This window comes from Perca flavescens, chromosome 18 (genome assembly GCF_004354835.1).
Source record: "Perca flavescens isolate YP-PL-M2 chromosome 18, PFLA_1.0, whole genome shotgun sequence".
Lineage (NCBI taxonomy): Eukaryota > Metazoa > Chordata > Actinopteri > Perciformes > Percidae > Perca > Perca flavescens.
This window is the reverse complement of record NC_041348.1, coordinates 15,765,252-15,784,463: the sequence shown is the minus strand read 5'-3', so window position 1 is coordinate 15,784,463 and position 19,212 is coordinate 15,765,252. Positions and strand designations below refer to the sequence as shown.

Here is a 19,212-nt window from a genome sequence, read left to right as displayed (position 1 = left end):
ATTTGGTATGATTGAAAGGCAAATAGCACAATGGTGAAAGAAAGACGTTTTCACTGCATTCCTTAAAAGATAAAAGAAACTAAAATGACAACCTTGCGGTGTTTGTCCGCCAACCAGTCAAGTTGCAGATTATGTCCATTTCTGTCCAGACTTTGAAGGAATTTAATAATAGGTATTAAGTGTATTTTTTGCTTCATACACGTCTTCAACCCGGCAGCACAGAAGATCTATATAATCACCACAGTTTCAAGATTAGAATGTGACCAATTCAGTATCTGACCAAATGTCCCCCCTTCTGTTCCTGACTTATGGCGTTGAAAAATAGCCAGAAATGTGTTTTTTTTTGCAGAACATTATCACAGTGAAGTTGACCTCTGACCCTTTTGGATATAAAATGTCATCACTTTGTCATTTTATCCTATTAGATATTTGTGTGAAATGCTGTCATAATTTGTGTAGGAATTCTTGAGTTATGGCCAAAATCCAATCAGTTCATCCTTATGTCCAAGTGGATGTTTGTGCCAAATTTGAAGAAATTTCCTCATGTAGCTATACGGAGATATCACGTTCACAAGAAAGGAACGGACGTGAGGTCAAAGCGACCATTGACCACCAAAATGTAATCAGTTCATCCTCCAGCCAAATTTTAAGAAATTCCTTCCAGAGTTTCCTGAGATATACAAGAATGTGACGGACAACCCAAAAACATAATAAAAAAGAAAAAGTGACCAGAATTGAACTTATCTGAAATGAAACAAAGTTCTGTTCAGAGAGGACAGGATTATGATATGATGCATTAAGTACGTTGGATTTTGATTGTGTGTTGTGGGCTAGACTAAGAGCTTAGTATTCATACTACAATTTGACTAATAAGCAATTAGTGTTAATAATTATAGTTCCACTGCTGACTGGGTCTCTCAAATTACATGTTATGGTCGTTTGTATATTTAGCTGATTATTTTGCATAACATTCTTCCAATTTGAAGATAATGACAAAATACCGGCATCGACTCTAGTAGTAAAAAGATAAATAATACATCTACTGTGAACTGGTTAGTAAAAACGGGTCAGGGGTAAGGCTAACCAAATTTTAAACTGCCCTGATCACCCACTCTTTGGGGAGTTTAATCTGCTCCCCTCAGGTCGCCGTTTCAGGCTACCTATGTTAAGAACTAGACGTGCCAGGGATTCTTTTATTCCTGTGGCTATTAGGGACCTGAATTCACTTGCTTGACATCTCTTGAAAATTTTATACAGTATGTGATTATTTATTTATTTATTCCTGTCCATGTTCATTATGAAAGATTTACCTGTGTACTGTCCAATTGGATTCTGTCATTGGTTTTGGGGGAAGGAGTGTCTCCATTGATGTGTGTCCTGTGTTGTGTTTACAATGTTGTTGGCATCTGGTGGTGCTGTTTCTGTGTATGTGTTTTTAGAAAAGGACATTTAGTGTGCAGCACACTAAATGTCCTTTTCTTAGGATAAATAAAGTGGAACTTGAACTTAAAAAGCCATATTGATCAAACCATAACAAGAGGTAAAGAGTGACCTGGGTTTGCAGGTCACTGGAGGCAGCCAGGAGGCCGTGGATGTTGTCAGGGGGACAGTGGGTGAGAGAGAAGGCTAAAAGCTCCTGCCGGGCCTCCAGGTCGCCATAGCCCTCACACTGACCGAGCAGACTGCACACGTCCCACGCTGGACTGTAACCTGGAGGGAGAACACATGGAGGCAAACAAGAAGGGGAGGTAAGGCAGAGTAAGTGAGGAAAGGAGAAAAAAAAAGGACGAGAGGTTTTTAATTCAAGTGAATGAGTGCAGGAGATGACAGCATTCTGCGATAAAAGAATCAATACAAATATTACCCGGCAAGGGGAGATGAAGCAAAATATAAGGTCAAACTGTCAAATGTAAACACACAAATTGACTCTGTTCACACACAAACATATCACCAAATATGGGTGAGCAGAAGTGGTTTTCAAGTTCTATCTCTGTCTTTCTAGCACTGCTAATCTACTCTGAATTAGATAGAAGACAGAGGCATATAAAAAAACACACAAGGTAAAGCCTACACACACACATGCTGCATGAAATCTAAGAAATTGCAGATGTGGAGGATATAATGTTGAGATATTGATGAAACAATAACGTCTAACCTTCCAAGCCCTTGGGGTATTAATATACATTTAAGTCTAAAACATGCTTCCCCTTGAAGAAAATAATGCATTGTAATAACTGTGCCACATTTGTTCCAGCTTCATCACAGTCAAAAACCAACACGGCCGCCTGACTTAATTCTTGGAGATTCAATTATTCCCACTGCGTTCGCAGACAAAGAACACCGGTGCTTATCTGATTACACCTTCTCTTCCGCCCAGACACCTTTTTCTCATCCATGCTGTCTCCGGTTACTCAGCACTGTGGGAAGACTCAGTGAAATTGTATTCACTTGAATTTTTATGTGGCGTAACATGAAGCGGAGTCAGACAAAATATCAACTTAGCAGTGACCACCTTGAATCCCTGAGGAGTTGGCAGTCTAGATTGGAAGATTACTGTGACTTGTTGTCCTAATTATTGTTTTTGTGCATAACAGACACAAAGTCACTCAATCTCTATTTTAGGCCATCCAAGGAAGGATGTAAGAAGCCCAAAGCGAGAAATTCTTAAGTGTTTGAAACCAAACCAAGACAAACCATTACAGGCACCAACCTAAAGAAACACCAAAGAGCTCAAACATACAACAAGAAATACTGCCGTGACATAATCATCATCTTTAGCGTGAAAAAAAACAGAGGAACATCTGTCCTTTTATTAATTGTACGGCCCTAATAGTCTGCGGTGTAGTGTACTCGTATCATATCGATATCTATGGCGTAGTTTATGTAATAGTGTACAGCGCAGTTCTGCGGGCTGCCATTATTTTAAATCTGGGGCGAATGGGGAAAAAAATTTGTGGTATATAAAAAAGGAGGGATTGTGCAGGATGTCCCGTGTCACGCTAGTGAGGTTACTCTCTAACCAATCAGAGGTCTGCAGTTTTTTAACTCCACCTTCTAGTATCCAAGGTGATACCATAAAAAGTACCAGGTAGTTACTATCTACAACGTTTTGGAATGGGAATTTGTTAAAAACTTAAGAACGGTTTGCTCTGTTTGACTCGATGGTAAAGCTCCGTTTAGCAGTATCACCACTTTTCCATGACGTCAACACTAACAAGTGTCTAACCAGCAGTCTGCAGCCAATAACAGATACTAGATTTGCACATATATGCCACCTTATATCTAGTCTGGTTATCACCAGACCAATCTCTATTGTCATCGTGTTAAACCCTCCAATAGCGCGCCAGGTGGATAAGCCAGTTTGTGATTGGTCCCCGCAGATTTGTAACGGAAGCAGGATAGATAAACGTACAGGTTTCCAGCCTGAGCTGCAGGGCGAAATCAAATCGCCGGCAGACATACATAATATAGCTGCTAAACTGGGGTATCATATATAAGGGTGATACGTTCAAGTGTTTTCAAAATCTGTGTGTATTCATTTCTAGTAGGATATTCAGGTTTGTAAATACTAAATAATAACTGGTAATTTAATACGTACAAGCGAAATATGTTCAGAAAATCAAAGGAATGACGTGATGCTATACTGTATCTTGATTATTAAATACCAGTGTAACCTAAATCTGACTGTGCTGCGCCTTGGACAGTATGGGAGTGGATGATAGTCTATGATTTGTCAGTCAGGAACTCCAGCAGGCAGCTGCAGCATTTCATTGGCATAAAAAAAAAAGAAGAACCCTTCACTTTTAATTGGCACGGTCCCTTCTATGAGCCAAGATCGTGAAACTGCTGCTACTTCATCGTTCACAAGAAGAGCTAACCAAAGGTTGGCAAAGAGAAGAACAGGAAAGAAGAAAAAAAAAAATCACTTTTATGACAGTGACTATGGTGGAGCTCTGTCGCCAGGATGTTAATAATCCAAATGAATTTGGCAGATAATGAATGTTTTTGGGGGAAGCTTTGCCATCATCATGTAATGATGCAGACAGGCAGGAGGAAAGTTTACATTAGATTTTTAACAGGCTTCAGTGCACTCTAATAGTTCTGTCAACTACCTGCCTGTGTACTGTGCCACATGTTACATACCTGCAGCCATGAGGTCCTGACAGTGGATGTAGGAGGCCTTGAAGTCCAGACACTGGAGAGCCTGCTCTGCCAGCAGGGTCAGCACTTGGCCTTTCCGCGCATCCTTGTCATCGCCTAGATACAAACAGACAGATATCCATTTAAGCAGACATCAATTTAATCTTGAGAAATGTCAACAACAACATGTCAAAGCTAACACACTAAAGACCAAATCTCATAATCCTGCATATCACGTACAACATCATGTACAAGCTGGTGTACCTCATTCTAGGTACTGCCCTTCTTTGTATTGTACTTATTTTTTTTGTCCCTCTCTCTTTTCTCTTCTTTCTTAAATTTGCTTTTTATCTTTCTTGCATTCTTTTTTTTATTAATGTAATAGCATGATGTGTTGACCTGCCAGGGACTACAGATGAAAATGAGCTTTTTGCTAACTCTGGCACATTTAAATTTTGAGTGTAAACTAAAAAATGTCAATTGATGTGCATTGTCCCTTTTAAATAAACAAATAATAATAATAATAACATCTGGCTTAATAAACCTCTTTATTAAATCTCCATCTGACCACACACACAGGCTCAAGGCTAAAACATAAGGCAGTCTAACTGTATTAGCTGCACCACAGACCAAGCCTGAGACTACATATTAATCTGTCTGCCTTAAATGAGGTTATTGCCGTGTCTGTTCATCTAAAAGAGGGAGTATGAAATATTAAAAAAATATATCATCCTGCTGTCTTGCTTAACAGGAATAAATCTCAGTTTGATAGTGTTGGTGGGATTGGCTGGGGTGTTAACATTCAAGTAGCGGCACAGGGCAATCTTTGATCTCGGTCTAAGTTCAGTAAACAATAAGGTAGAGGACGGGACGATCAAAAGAGGCAGAGGCAGGACTTCTGAACAAACCTGCACACTGCAGATCAAAGGATGCAAGTGGAGATGAAGAAATGTGATGGGGCTGGATTAGTCTGTGTCTGTGTGTGTGTGTGTGTGTGTGTGTGTGTGTGTGTGTGTGTGTGTGTGTGTGTGTGTGTGTGTGTGTGTGTGTGTGTGTGTGTTTGTCTGCGAAATGAGTGGCAGATAGAAATGCAGTGTTTACTGCGAGAGGGAAAGAGGTGTGGGTCAAATATTTTCAGGGTGACTGGTGAAAGGGTGTCTTCAAAAGCTGTCAAGACCTCAATATAGAGGTTTGTGTGTGCGTGTTTTTCTTTTAGACCAAATGCTTTTAAGACCTAATCTGGCATTTATTTTCAATCAAAGCCTCTACCTGTCGTTTGACGGACCAATCAAAAGGCGGATATACAAAGGTGAGAAATGTCAGGGAAAAAACAAACAGGAAATACTCAAGACAATGAGCTCTGAATACAAAGTGAACTCCCGAGCCTCTATACTGGATCACCACAATCCTGGCCGAGTCAGCACAATTTAATTCTCATTTGGAATATCATAATCATTGATTCATTCAGACAAAAACAACTCTCTCTACCCCATAGGACAGAATGATTTACGGAGCTCTTCTGTAGACCGAGGCGAGCACCAAACCCTTAGGGGGTTTTAACCAGTGTGCTGGTGATACATGCATTAAATATTCACCACAGAGTCCCGGAGCTATGCGCCCTTCAAAAGCCTCCCCCCTGCATTTATTTATTTCCAAATGTGTTTATTCCTCTTCTCATCTCCCTCTTTTTTTTTTTTCTCGTCAACCACACAGTGAGAGCTGCCTGCTGACTTGAATGTGAGCAGCACAGAGACAGAACTGCCACAAGGCCGTTCGGTTAGCAGGTTTCCTTTAGCTGGTGACAGGCCTCAGAGAGACAAGACAGAACGGGCTACAGAGTTAACAGATGGAGGACAGAAGAGGGGAAAGCAACACACATGGAGAGACAGATAGACGGCAGAAAAGTCTATCTCATAGAAAAACAAACACGGAGATACAGAGGGAGAAGGACAGAGAGCGAGAGAGTGAGAGCGAGAGATAAACAGCAATGTTCATGTCATGTTGGAGCAAGAGAAGTAACGGGATGACATCTTAAACTTTCCCACGTTGTCAGTGTCATGTTGTGGCGTTATGGGGTGGCTGTGGGTGGTGGGAGGGGTCTAAATGTACAAAATATGAACATATATTTATTTTGATCTTCATGAATTTTAACTAGGAATTCAAAATGAATCAAAACGGAGCCAACGTCACTCACGTTTCATGTGTTGACTCATCAGTTAGCGGTTAGCAGCGTGTGCTCGCAGTGATACTTTTCCGCAGTTTCTAATCCCAAATGGGAGATATGAAAGCTTACAAAAACATAACTAAATATAAGAGAATCCCCTCTGGAATAACCACAAGCAGACTGATGTAAACATATTTTTCTGGTCAACTCCAAAAGAAAGAAGAGAAGAGAGAAATACTTAAAAGAACTGAAAACTGTTAACCAAAACTAGAAAAGGCTCAACAGCGGCTTTCCTGGTGGGGTTTGGGAGTGTATATGATAATGTTTCATTTCACTTTTTCCTCAAAAAACAGACATAACTTGGCAAGTCCACATCTTTCAGATGAATTTTTTGGACATCATGGAAAAAGGACTTTAATATAACTAGATTACGTCTGTTCAACAAATTGAATTGAACACTAACTTGAGTGCCTCTTTCCATTATCTGTCAACTTTAAAAGTGGTTTGGAGGATCAAAGATCTTCTATCTGTTTTTAAAGCAACAAACAGGTTCAAAGAGGCCCAACGGTGGGTGCCTGGTTTGTAGGCACAGCAAACAACTCCAAACTATTTTTATGGGTGATGCAGCATTCTCAAAACTCATAATATAGTCTGTAAAACTCCCTCAGCTATGAAAAACAGTAAATAAGATTTGGGCTAAAATAAGGACAGAAGGATAAAAAATGACAAGTATCATGACATTTTTTGAGGTTGTATCTATTGTATGAATGGGCTGCCATTCAGGAACAACATCTATCCATATATCCTGTTCACAAAGATATCCTTGCAAATCCTGTTGTACAAATTTGAAAACCGCTGCTCAAGAAGATGAATTTCCCTCTTGTGTGAGAACTGTCAGTGCACTCGCTGAAAGTACCCACGCATGCCAGGGTACGTCTCGGTGTCTCGTGTGGGCGCTCCTTTCTCCCTTAATCTCATGAGCTTTGTAATGAATCTGCCACGAGAGAATCAGTTAATGTTCACTGAACGTTTATATGTTAATATATATATATAGATATATATATATATATATACACTCTGTATATAAAGATGCTGTGATGAGGTCAGTGGTGTCTGTGTGTATGCGTCTTTAGGTACCTGCCACTCTGAGAAGCGAGGCCAGATTCAGCAGAGTAGTGGATTGCTTGTAGGCCGTGGAGCAGTGGGCGATGCACTCTTCTATGAGAGACAGACGGTCTGATCGCAGGCGCACTGGGAGGGAGAGAAGGAGGAAGGCAGAGGGGGAGGGGTGTCAGACATGTTTCGCTAATTACTGTATTCAATCTGGAAAAGTTGCAGCTGACGATACAAATGATGTGTAAATGATGGATGCAGCTGCTGTCATGATGTCTGCGAAATAATAAAATGTTGTATAATGATACAGTATAGTGATGATTATGATGATGATGATGATACAGTAGGTGTTTTTATATTGCATAGTAGAATAGACATCTTTATTGGAAGTTTTTCTTTAGCTTTACCGACACATATACACATAAAAACGTCCTATGCCGTTGATTAGAATACATGAGATAAAGACAATAAATAAGTAATAAGTGAATAAACAGCTGGGATGAAAGAGCTTAAATATTAACGATTAAGACACATCTTACACAGACGTCATAAAAAACAGCAGCAGTCACTAATATCTAATCAAAGTAATTTATTTAGTAAGATGACAGAGGATGCTATGAAAGAACTCTTGTTTCTTGTTGCTATGGGGAGCCTATATCGTCTTCCTTAAAGGAGTTTCTCAAACCCATTAAACAACGGATATGAAGGCTACCAAACTATTAATGTTGCTTTCCTCCTGGTTTGTGTTGTGTACAGCTCTACCACCGGTCTCTGCTGGCAGTTTGAACTATTTTTGTGAGCTTGCTTTTGCTCCTAGCCTATACATTTCCGTACCAGCAAGGGATGTTGTCGGAAAATATACTTTAGTTTATGTTATTTATCAGGGACCATGTACAATTTTAAACATAAATGTTACCATTTGATGCATTGTACCAGAGTTAGCCTCAGGCTAATTTACATCTGCAGTCCCCTGGCAGGGCACAACCCCCCCCCCCCCACACACACACACACACACACACACACACACACACACACACACACACACACACACACACACACACACACACACACTTTGTCAGCACCACATCAGTGTCAATGGTTGCAGATTTGAGTGGTCTTAATGGAATGGCAACTCTTTACTGTGGTGAGCTGCGTGGAAGGATTCACTCAGGAGATTTTTTTTCAAGCTATTTAATAAACGCTGAACGCACACTCGCTGCCCAGAGGCCATCAATCTCCACACGCAGACATTGTAAACACAAACACTAAATGAAGCACACAACACTAAAACCCACGTAACATAAATGCACACCCAAAACATTAACAGACCATTATTAAAAACACACTTCAATTAGAACAGGAACAGTCCAGAACACAGTCCCATGAACCTTTGCACTGAGTGTTCATTTAAATTTAAGTGTGTGTCTAAGATCATTCCTAGATATTTTAAACTACCTTCCGTCTCTACAGCTTGGCCCTCAATTTTAATTGGCTGACACATTGGTTTGTTTACAACGAGTTCCTTGGTCTTGTTAGCGTTTATGAGCAAAGCATTCTCCTGACAGTATCTTAATAGATTGTTGATGAGATTAATGTAGGAACCCTCTAATTATTTATTACCCTTAAACCCACCATTGCCTTGTGATCTGCATACTTAAAAGGCCCTAAACACCCACAGAGAGAGTGTTTTAAATTAATCTGGCTGATTAGACCCTCTCCCAGGACTGTTTGGGCGTGTTTAAAGTGATTGATTGACATCTTCCTGAGCCTCTTGTTAGCTTTGTTGCATCAGTTAGGGCAGGACATTCTTATTGGTAGAAAAGATTTGTGACCTAATAAGTTCCCAACTAAGCTCCGGCTTCAACCTGAGCAGAGGTCTAATCAGCCACACTAACTGAAATCACCCGGTGTGGGTGTTCAGAGGCTTTAAAGAGACTAAAGTTGCTATCATCGATCTGCATTTCATTTCCATAAATAGAAAAAAAAAGTGCAGGAGATAAAACGCAACCATGAGGCACCCCAGTATTCAAAATGATTTAATCAGACAGGGGCGGTCAGATAAAAAAGTATTTTATCCACAGTGTGCAAGATGTCCATTCATATCAAGTTTACAGTCGTGATCATATTAAAAGCTGAACTAAAATCAATAAATAATAATTCTGGCATAAGCCTCAATTGATAAATTAAGGTTAAAATAAAATAAAATCACTTTATCACTCAATACATTTTTTAATTAATCTACACCATATTGTTATTGTGCATTGTTATAATGCTCACTGTTTGACTTTTACAATATGCATTTCATTTTAATAACTTGCATATCAGTCCTTACCGAACTAACAAGATACAGTGAACTTCTAGGTAGATTTTCAACTTTTTCATAATTTGAGTCCAAGTTACAGAAACTCCCAAAAACCCATTTCCATATATTTTTTTAAACTTGCACTGAAAACATGAGAAATAGCATGTTCAGTGCCTCCACAAGCCTTTCTGCTTTCTTTGCACCCTGCTGAGGATCTTTATGGCTTGGCAACCCTTTGGGCGAGGCCTAGAGGGAATTCTGCGGAGGGTGGTGTATATGAAGCATCGCTTAAGGCGCAGTTGGGGGCTGGGTAAGATGGATTACCTATTCTCAAATCTTCCACTTCATACTTGTGCGTGTTTATCTGTGACTGTGCAAACCTGCAGGGATATGGCTGTGAATGTGTATTTTTGTGTGTGGACACTAGTATGTGTGCATGTGTCCTTGAGTCAGTATAAAAGATTGTATGAGAGCACCACAGGCAATACAGAGCCATGGAGCCTGAACTTTGAAAATAGGCTTTAGACACTTATAACAGATACAAAACGCATACAACACAAAAATGTAATAATTGGAGATTTTTCCTTTTACGACACCTTTTTCTACTACCTCTTTATTCATTGGCTCTTTCCATGTACCTGTCCCTGGTCGCGTTTTTCCTTCATTCCTTCCTTCTCATACTTTCTTCCTAAACTTTCTCCTGTTCTCACTTGGTCTCACAGGTAAGGATACGTGGGCAGTGAAAAAATAATGCGAGGAGACAGAAGGGAGTGAGGAGGAACAGGAGTGATAGTAAGTGAGCAAAAAGGGAGTGGAAAAGGAACAACTAAGGAATAAGTGATGCAGAAAGAGAAAAAGAAGAGGGTGAGAGAGATGGTAGTGTATGGCTCGCTCTGTCACAGTGGTTTTATGCTGGCAGCTCAGTTTGATGAGGGCAAAAGGGGGACGAGAGCAGAGGCCTCGGAGGCAAACAACACCTCGGTTCAGAGGTGAGGCGATGAGGGGCCAAGCTGGTGCATTCTGGCTCCACAGTTTCCTTTAACAGAGAGCCATGCCTGGGAACTGCTGCGATAGGGTACAGAGGTGGAGCCAGACAAGAGAGAAAGGAAGGAGTGTGGAGGTGAATACTGATTGGCCAGGTTTACAGATGGAGCGGAAAAAAAAAAAAAAAAAAAAAAAAAAAAAAAAGACGTGTGTGAGTGCAGGAGAGAGCACACACGCAGAGACCAAACACTTCAATCCTAATTAGGCCATCAGGCAGATGTTGTTTGCACAACAGTTGATACATAAATAACCATATATTTAGATATAATGGCAAGAAAAAGTGACATAGGGAGGGATGGAGGAGCTGACGGCAGAGATAGAGACAGGTTGGATGGAGCATGGGTGAGTGAGGTTAAGGACGACGTCCTTACATGCGCTACATGTCTGAGTTTGAATCAGGAAGACTTATAAGAATAGACACAGCACAGACAATAAATGCAAGCACACGTGTGGTGAACTGAGCCCATTTACTTCACAGACATAAACAATGTGTTGTACCTTGCAGCGGCAGGATACTGACGCTGAAGTCTTCCAGTTGGCTCAGGGCGCTGATGAGGTCTAGTTCCTCCTGAATGGCCGGAGGACAGTCTGTGATCAGCTGGAGACACGCCCTGTTGAAGACAACAACCAGTTACGGAAGTCTGAATTTTCAGATTCTTATGACCTGAACATGGAAACTCACAACAATCACTTACATTCTTCGGATAGTGTGCAGTAAAATGGTTTTAAAACAGCAGCAACATATTTGATTGTATGATAAATTTAGTGGGTTTTACTTATTTAGGTACACACTTTCAAAGTTGCAGCAAAAATTGCTTATTCAATCTGAAGTTTGTGAAGTCTCAACACCGTGTTCTGAAGCATAAGACTGCTCAAGAGGATTTATTTACAAAGTCTAGACTCATTTGACGGATCTAAAAACAGGAGAGTTTTTTTCTTCCAACACAATCCACACTCATTACCCTTAATAGGATTATGTAGCACATTAGTTAGCATATGTAACAGTACACTGAATGTGTGAGAGTCCGTGCCTGCTGTCGGTTTTCACAATTATCACGACACACAATTACACAGCAAAGCAAAATACAGCAAAGATTGAGAGAAAAAGTGGGGGGAAAAAACGAATGATTAATTTACAAATAACGAAATCCCACATCAAAAAGGCTTTGACGTCAGCCAAACCACAGTTTTCTTTAACTCTTGCAGTGTGGGAACAAAGACAACGGACAGAGAAGAGGCTTCCCAGAATCCCTATCAGCGTAACGAAGGCAACTGAAAACATAAATCTTCAAAACAGTTTAAATCAATATTGTTAACAGACTAGAGTACACACACTCGGCAAAGCACTCTCAACAGCTTCCCACTCTTTGAACACGGCTGGTGTTCTTGCCAGGAACAAGAGGTTTGTCCTGGCAAATGAGAGCAGAGGAAAGGGCTGTGGATGGGCGAATGAGAGACAGAAAGAGGGCATGTTGATTATGTACTCGTGCTGTGAAGTGTCTGCAGGCGCGTGTGTGCGTGGAGACTGCCTTGGAAAAGACGATGGTGGAAAAAAAATCTATTTCAGTTTCGAGATTCACAATGTGCTTTGCAGCATGTCATGTGCAGATAACTACTTCCTATTAAACAGACACAAGGGAGAATACAATTTAGCATTTGTGTAGCAGTTATCTATCAATGGAACACCACACTGTAGTAGAGACCTTGTCCTTCTTTTAACCACACCAGCACATCAAACAGCAGCATACCGACACAAAAATGATTTCTCTCTCCTCATTTCTGTGTCATTTCCACTCTAGCTCTCTCCTACTCAAACAAGGTCTTGCATGATGAGCTCTCTTTTTTTAAGATTAGTTTTTTTGGGCATTTTCTTTATTTTGACAGGACAGATGAAGACATGAAAGGGGAGAGAGACAGAGAGAGAGAGAGAGAGAGAGAGAGAGAGAGAGAGAGAGAGAGGAATGACATGCAGCAAAGGGCTGCAGGTCGGAGTCGAACCCGCGGCCGCTGAGTTGAGGAGTAAACCTCTACATATGGGTGCCCGCTCTACCAATTGAGCCAACCGGACGCCCATGATGAGCTTTCTTAAATATGAGAGAGACAACCAGCAGCAAAATTAATCACCCCCCTTATTTATGACATTTATTTTCCTGTATTATGGTTAGGGCTGCACGATATTAGGAAAATATCTAATAGCAATTATTTTTACTGATATTGCGATATGATTCACGATATTGGAGGGAATGATCATTTTTGTATCATTATTCTCATTTTCATTGACAAAGAAAATCATCACACTTCAATCTTTTTTGAATATATATATATATATATTCAAAAAAGATTGAAGTGTATGTAGGCTGGGACGTCTCTGCAGCACCACAATACTTTATTTTAGAATGGTTTGACACATATTTTGCCTTTAACAAATATTGTGCCCCTCTGCAATGTGGATATTGCACTAGTTCATATTGCGATTCCGATAACATTGCGATTAATTGTGCAGCCCTAATTATGGATGTGCGTCTTTCTCAAAGGAGTACCTGCAAGTTTTAAAAAGCTGAACCAGGGACATTTTAGAACTTTTACATATATCTAGAATAGAAGTGAAAGGAAGTTGTAACTTTAAAAAAACAAAAGATGAAAAGGCTAAAAGTTGAGTGGAAACCGTTAAAACAAATGGTTGTAGTTGTAGTGACCTTGTCCAGTGCTGATAATGACATGCATGTAGGTCAACCTCCCTGAGATCAACTGGACTAGTACCATAATAGACCTGAGGAAAATAAATCTAACGCTGTACTGGCAGTACAATTTACATTGTTTGGTAAACAAGCTAATTAAACTACATTAAATAAGCCTATTTTATTTTATTGGAAAGAGCTAAACTATACTCAGGAATTTAACAATTTCAGTCAAATATTAAGTCAAATATTAACTCTGCTTTTAGTTCTGTTTTTGGTCTCCACCAACTCCTGAGGGAAATTTCTGGCTCTTTAAGCATTAAATGTTCCACTGTGTTCACTAGCTAGTTGCTAACTTTGTCTGTCAGCTGTTTGGTGCTGGGCAGGAAGCATACAGTGATTTTTTTAGAGCTTTAATAAAAAAAAAAAAATCTAAAACAGCTTCCTGATGCTGGTGGAAACAAGAATGATAAGAGTGGTGAGTCATGACCTATTATTTGACCCATTGTTCATGTAAAGATATTGATTAGTTCAGCGTTAAATGATATATAAAACAGATTTGTTCAGGACCTGTTGATACTGTGTTTGTACTTTTTCTTTGCCTGTCTCTGTGTGAGTTTGCCTCTGTTCTCTGTCCTGAGTGATGCTGCAGGATCATTTTAGTACTTGGGAGGGGATTCCCATGTTATTTTAAGAGATCTTTTTGTCCTTGTGTAAACTTGTGCCACTGACCACATCCTTTCAGGACACCGGCAGGTACAGTTTGTGTATCTGTCAGAGTGTGTGTGTGTGTGTGTATTTGTGTGCGTCTTTGGCCTTTAGTACACAGGGTAAAATGTGTGTCTGTGGAGCAGTTATTTTAATCTAAAGGACACAGGCAGCTAGTCTGTATGGTCTATTAATTTCAAAGCCACATGCACAAGTTCACAGACTACTTTCTATCTCATGTCTGAAATTCACAAGCCACACACACACACACACACACACACACACACACACACACACACACACACACACACACACACACACACACAGAGTGGGAGTGTTACAATGGATGATGTTGTCCAACCGTGTGGAGGGGGGCCACTGCATTAGTTACTATAAATGAATGACGACCCAATTACTGTCCCACTTCCCCACTACGAACAGACGGTAAGGTTAGACACCCACCAGCCCCCCTCTGAGATCTAAAAGCAGCAACAGACACAAATGCACTCTCACACAAATACTTGTACTTGGTATAAACTTAATGCAACATACTATAGGAGATGAAATAAAAGAAGGCACCATTATTTTTTTCATGTCATGCGAGCACAAAAACATACATCCACCCAAGCAGGGATAAATGGTGTTTTCCTTTCATCAACAACAAGCAAGGTCCACATCTGAGACAGCATACAACCACTTCTGCATGGCAAAGTTTGTTCAAGGTTGGTCGGAAATGACATCCCTCAACCAATAACTTCTAACATTAATCTTTACTCTCAGATAAACCAAACCAAATCTAAAGTCGGGCTTTGAGAACGGCCCGTTGAAAAATATCAAACTGGTCCTCATAAGTAGAGAAATACTTCTCATGTTCCTCCTCACCTGGCCAAGCCCATGCAGGGGTCTGTGAGCGTTGTGGATGAGTTGAAGTACTCTCTGGCAGCAGCCAACACTAATTCCAAGCTGTTGCTGTAGGCCACCTTCAGAGCGTAACCTTTACCCCGGAAAGACAAGCTGACGGGAACATCCTGGCTGACCTGGAAACACGAATATAACATTTAGAGATCAATGAGACTGCCGCATTAGAATTTATTACGGCTGGTGTAATATTTGGAGAACTCAATTGGAAGTGTGAGTGTGAAGTGGTGTCACGGGTCATGTTTAATATACCTTGGAGCAGTGCATGAGCTGCCCTGCCAGGCGTACGTTCTCAACACGGCTGGAACACAGCAGGGACTCGACAAAGACCTGCAGCAGCCAGGGAGGAGAGTGGATATTATGCAGGGAGAGATGGCGTTTAACTGTGCACTGTAGAAGTCTGAACTCAGTTGTTCAGGAGGTGGACACACACACACACAACTCAATGTGTGGATTATAGGAACAAAGTTACACTCAAGGAGCAAGTTGTGCACTCTGACACCTTAAATTACACGTTTTGCCTTTTTTTTTTAAATCAAACCCTTTTAGCACAAATCTGATTATTCCGTGTAATCTTCTTTTGCTGTTTTTACCTGGTGACATGTCTCCAGTTTGAGACAGGTGTAGACATTCTGCTGCATGTCGAGCAGGTCCTGCAGTAGACCTCTCCACACCGTCTCACTCACTGGAGGGTTTCTGGACACATGCACCTACACGTTAGGTATGTTTCTGGGATATTGAGAGACATTTGTGTGTGTAAGTTTCCGTGTTGTGTTCATACTTGCGGCCAGTGTGGCGGCACAGTTTGACCATTAGTTGGTGGGCTTCTTCTTCACTGCTCTGGCTGTTCCTCACATATGAAATAGGCTTCTGCAGGCCGTGTTTCTCCAGAACCTCCACCACACTATTAAGTAAGATGCACAGATTCATACATATATAATCGTGTCATAAAGTAGGTGACATAATCATACAAACTAATACGAGGAAAACCGCACAAAAAAAACAAATACAGTTCCACGTCACATTAATCAACAAGTTCTTTCAGTACTAGCAGAAGACAGGATGATTGGCAGTGGTAAGTAAGTATCACAGTAAGAAAAAAGAAGAAGAAAAGCGGGTAAAAAAAAAAAGCCTGAAACATTCGAGGGAGAGTACAGATGAGAAAGACAGAAGATGTATACACTCTACGCTGTTCATTATTTTGGCAGCAGAAAGTTATTTGCAAGCCACGCTGCAGATGGAGAAAGTGTAGAGCAAGACTGAAGAGCAACGTGATAAACTGCAACGCCAACACGACAGCACCTCTTTGTAAGTGTGTTCGTCGTGGAGCATGTGGATGCTGACAGTCACATATGACCGAGGAAGAGTGTGTGCGTGTGTTGGCGTGGGATTAGCGTGACACCCCCAGTCTCAACAGGGCTGTGCTGCTACAGATCTTCGCCTTCTGCTGCAACTCATTACCATAGTAAACAGGTGACGGTGTGCGTATGTGTGTGTGGCTATATCTGTGTGAATGTGAGCAAAAGATATGGACAACAAGCCTTTATATTTACAACGTGTGTGTGTGTGTGTGGGGAGAGGGTGGGTGGGGTGGGGGGGATGTGTGTATTTGCTCAAGTGTAAATGTATGTGTGGGAGGGTCTGCATGTTCCCTGTGCACATATTAATGTGCCAGAAAGTGGCAGTGGCAGCAGCTGAAAACAGCTTTTATTCTGGAGGCACTTGGAGAGCAGACACTTCGCATTTACTACCTGATTCATCTGGGTAAGAGTGTGTGTGTGTGTGTGTGTGTGTGTGTGTGTGTGTGTGTGTGTGTGTGTGTGTGTGTGTGTGTGTGTGTGTGTGTGTGTGTTTGTGTGTGCCACAATGCTTCAGCTCAAAATATACATAAACACACTTCCCAGGCTCCCCCGGGTGCAGTTGTGCATGGTTGTGTGTGCCTTTGTGTAAATATGTGTGGATATTTGTTTGGCCAACACACGCTTTCCTGTTGCCTCTTCCTCCTGCTCATCATCTACATTCACATTCCCTTCAGGCTCCTGCCCTCCCCCTGCCTTCATCCTTATTCTCCTTCCTTCCTCATCATCACTTCTCTGTGTTTGAAAGTTCACCCTGAGTAGAGGCGGGTGGAGGAGAAAGAGAGGGAATAAGAGAGAGAGAGAGGGAGAGGTGCGACGCGTAAGTGATTTTAACCTGTAACCGAGAAAATGCCCAAGGCTGTTTGAATACCATGAGACAGACAGAAGTCCGTTGATATCAAGTGTGTGTGTGTGTGTGTGTGTGTGTGTGTGTGTGTGTGTGTGTGTGTGTGTGTGTGTGTGTGTGTGTGTGTGTTTTAACTGCACATTCGTGTCTCCTCTCCTTGCGGTTTTCCATCAGGCCCATAATGGGGGAGGGAAGTAATAAGCATTGCTTCAAAGTGAACATTTCCCAAGCATTGCAGCACTAATCACCACACTGATGGGCTCTTCCTGAGCACTTTAAATGCCCTGCTAACAGGTACTGCAGTGATGTATGGATGAAGAGCCGAAGTGAATCCTTGTTTTGTACAAAACAATATAAAAAAAATATATATATTATATATATATTATATATATTATATATATATATATATATATATATATATCGCTAATACTGTATGCACGCCCAGCTGAACTAGGTGGAAAAGAGAAAATGGAGGACAAAGAGGGGGATGACAGCTGAAAGATGGTGTGAGTGTGTTGACGTACCTGAGATGCTTCTCAAGTTTGTCCACCCGATCGTGGAGGGATGCGGTGATGTCGGTGTCTGGTCTGAAGGATGATAAAAACACAAAAGCACTGGTTATTTTATGTGCATGGTATCAAAAAGGAGTAAAAAGTAGAACATTAAGTAGAAATGTCTTTTGCATTATAAAGTGTGTGTAGTGTGCATAAGTGCATACTGTGTGGTTATTTATGCTAGTACAGTGTACTGTATGTATGTGTGGGTGTGTGTGTGTGTGTTGCCTACAACTGTGAGGTTGTACCGATTCCCCACTAAAAATAAAACCCCATGATGCTTTGCCTTGAGGCAAAGGATTCTGGGTCAGGCTGGCCTGTCCCCCACTAGAGTACTGACCCTGATGAAAGAACCTTTTGTGTGTGCGTCAGAGAGTGAGCGTGTGTGTGTGTGTGTGTGTGTGTGTGTGTGTGTGTGTGTGTGTGTGTGTGTGTGTGTGTGTGTGTGTGTGTGTGTCTGTTTTTGTGAGCACATTTCTCTTCGTTTTCACACATACAAAATCTTGACCTCTCAATGCATTTCTCTTCTTCCGCTGTGACAGTCTCTGCTGCTGCTCCACCTCCTGCTCTTCCTTTTTAATATCCTTTTCTCCCTCGTTCTATTTCCTTCCCTTCCCGGCCACCATCTAATCCCCCTGCCCATTTCCCCATTTCCAACTCTCTTAGGGTGAATGCACATCACATTCTTCTGAGCAGACTTAGACCTAATTAAGCTGTCTCACCAAAAAAAAAAAAAAAATTGAAAAATGGGTTGAAACTACTAAGTCATGGTTTCTCTCCTAGCTCGCAAATCTGTAATAGTCTACGCTGGCATTGCAATTTTGAAGATTAGTAAGTAAGAGAAATCACTGTGGGGAGAAATGAGAAGCTGAAGGCCTTGCATATACAGTAGAGCCTTGCTAATCCAAACACTGCAGAAAGGAAGCCTGTCTGGGAAAGTGAAATGCTTAGTATGAAATGTGCTGATTTAGAAAAAAAACACGTACAGTATGTATCTTATATACACTCAGATATTTGTACAGTAAGATCCTATTTTGAGTAGGTAATAAGCTCAATTGTTTAAAGGAACACTCCGACTTATTGGAACTTTAGCTTATTCACCGTATCCCCCAGAGTTAGACAAGTCAATACATACCCTTCTCATCTTCGTGTGTGTTGTAACTCTGTCTGACACCGCCAGCGGCAGCAGCCCATCACAGAACATGCAGGTGAATGGTTCCAGTAATCCTACTGCTCCGAATTGTGACAAAAGTGACAAAATAACGCCAACATGTTCCTATTTACATGTTGTGATTTGTAGAGTCACAGCGTGTACAAAAAACAACGAAACATGAGACACAGCCATCTTCTAACAGTAAACAAACCGGAAACTATATTCTCAGACAG

The 19,212-nt window shown here is 41.1% G+C and overlaps 1 protein-coding gene across 1 annotated transcript in view; it reads right to left on the bottom strand.

Annotated features, from left to right (window-relative positions):
- Nucleotides 1–19,212, bottom strand: part of nbas (NBAS subunit of NRZ tethering complex) — a 169,007-nt gene that overhangs the window by 88,470 nt on the left and 61,325 nt on the right. Inside the window, exons 27-35 of the mRNA XM_028604439.1 lie at nucleotides 17,797–17,859; nucleotides 15,849–15,971; nucleotides 15,661–15,763; nucleotides 15,320–15,397; nucleotides 15,032–15,186; nucleotides 11,262–11,374; nucleotides 7,442–7,555; nucleotides 4,144–4,257; nucleotides 1,553–1,710 (exon numbers count right to left, since the gene is read on the bottom strand). Of these exons, the coding sequence (XP_028460240.1) occupies nucleotides 1,553–1,710; nucleotides 4,144–4,257; nucleotides 7,442–7,555; nucleotides 11,262–11,374; nucleotides 15,032–15,186; nucleotides 15,320–15,397; nucleotides 15,661–15,763; nucleotides 15,849–15,971; nucleotides 17,797–17,859 (1,021 nt within the window). The remainder of the gene's footprint in view (nucleotides 1–1,552; nucleotides 1,711–4,143; nucleotides 4,258–7,441; nucleotides 7,556–11,261; nucleotides 11,375–15,031; nucleotides 15,187–15,319; nucleotides 15,398–15,660; nucleotides 15,764–15,848; nucleotides 15,972–17,796; nucleotides 17,860–19,212) is intronic.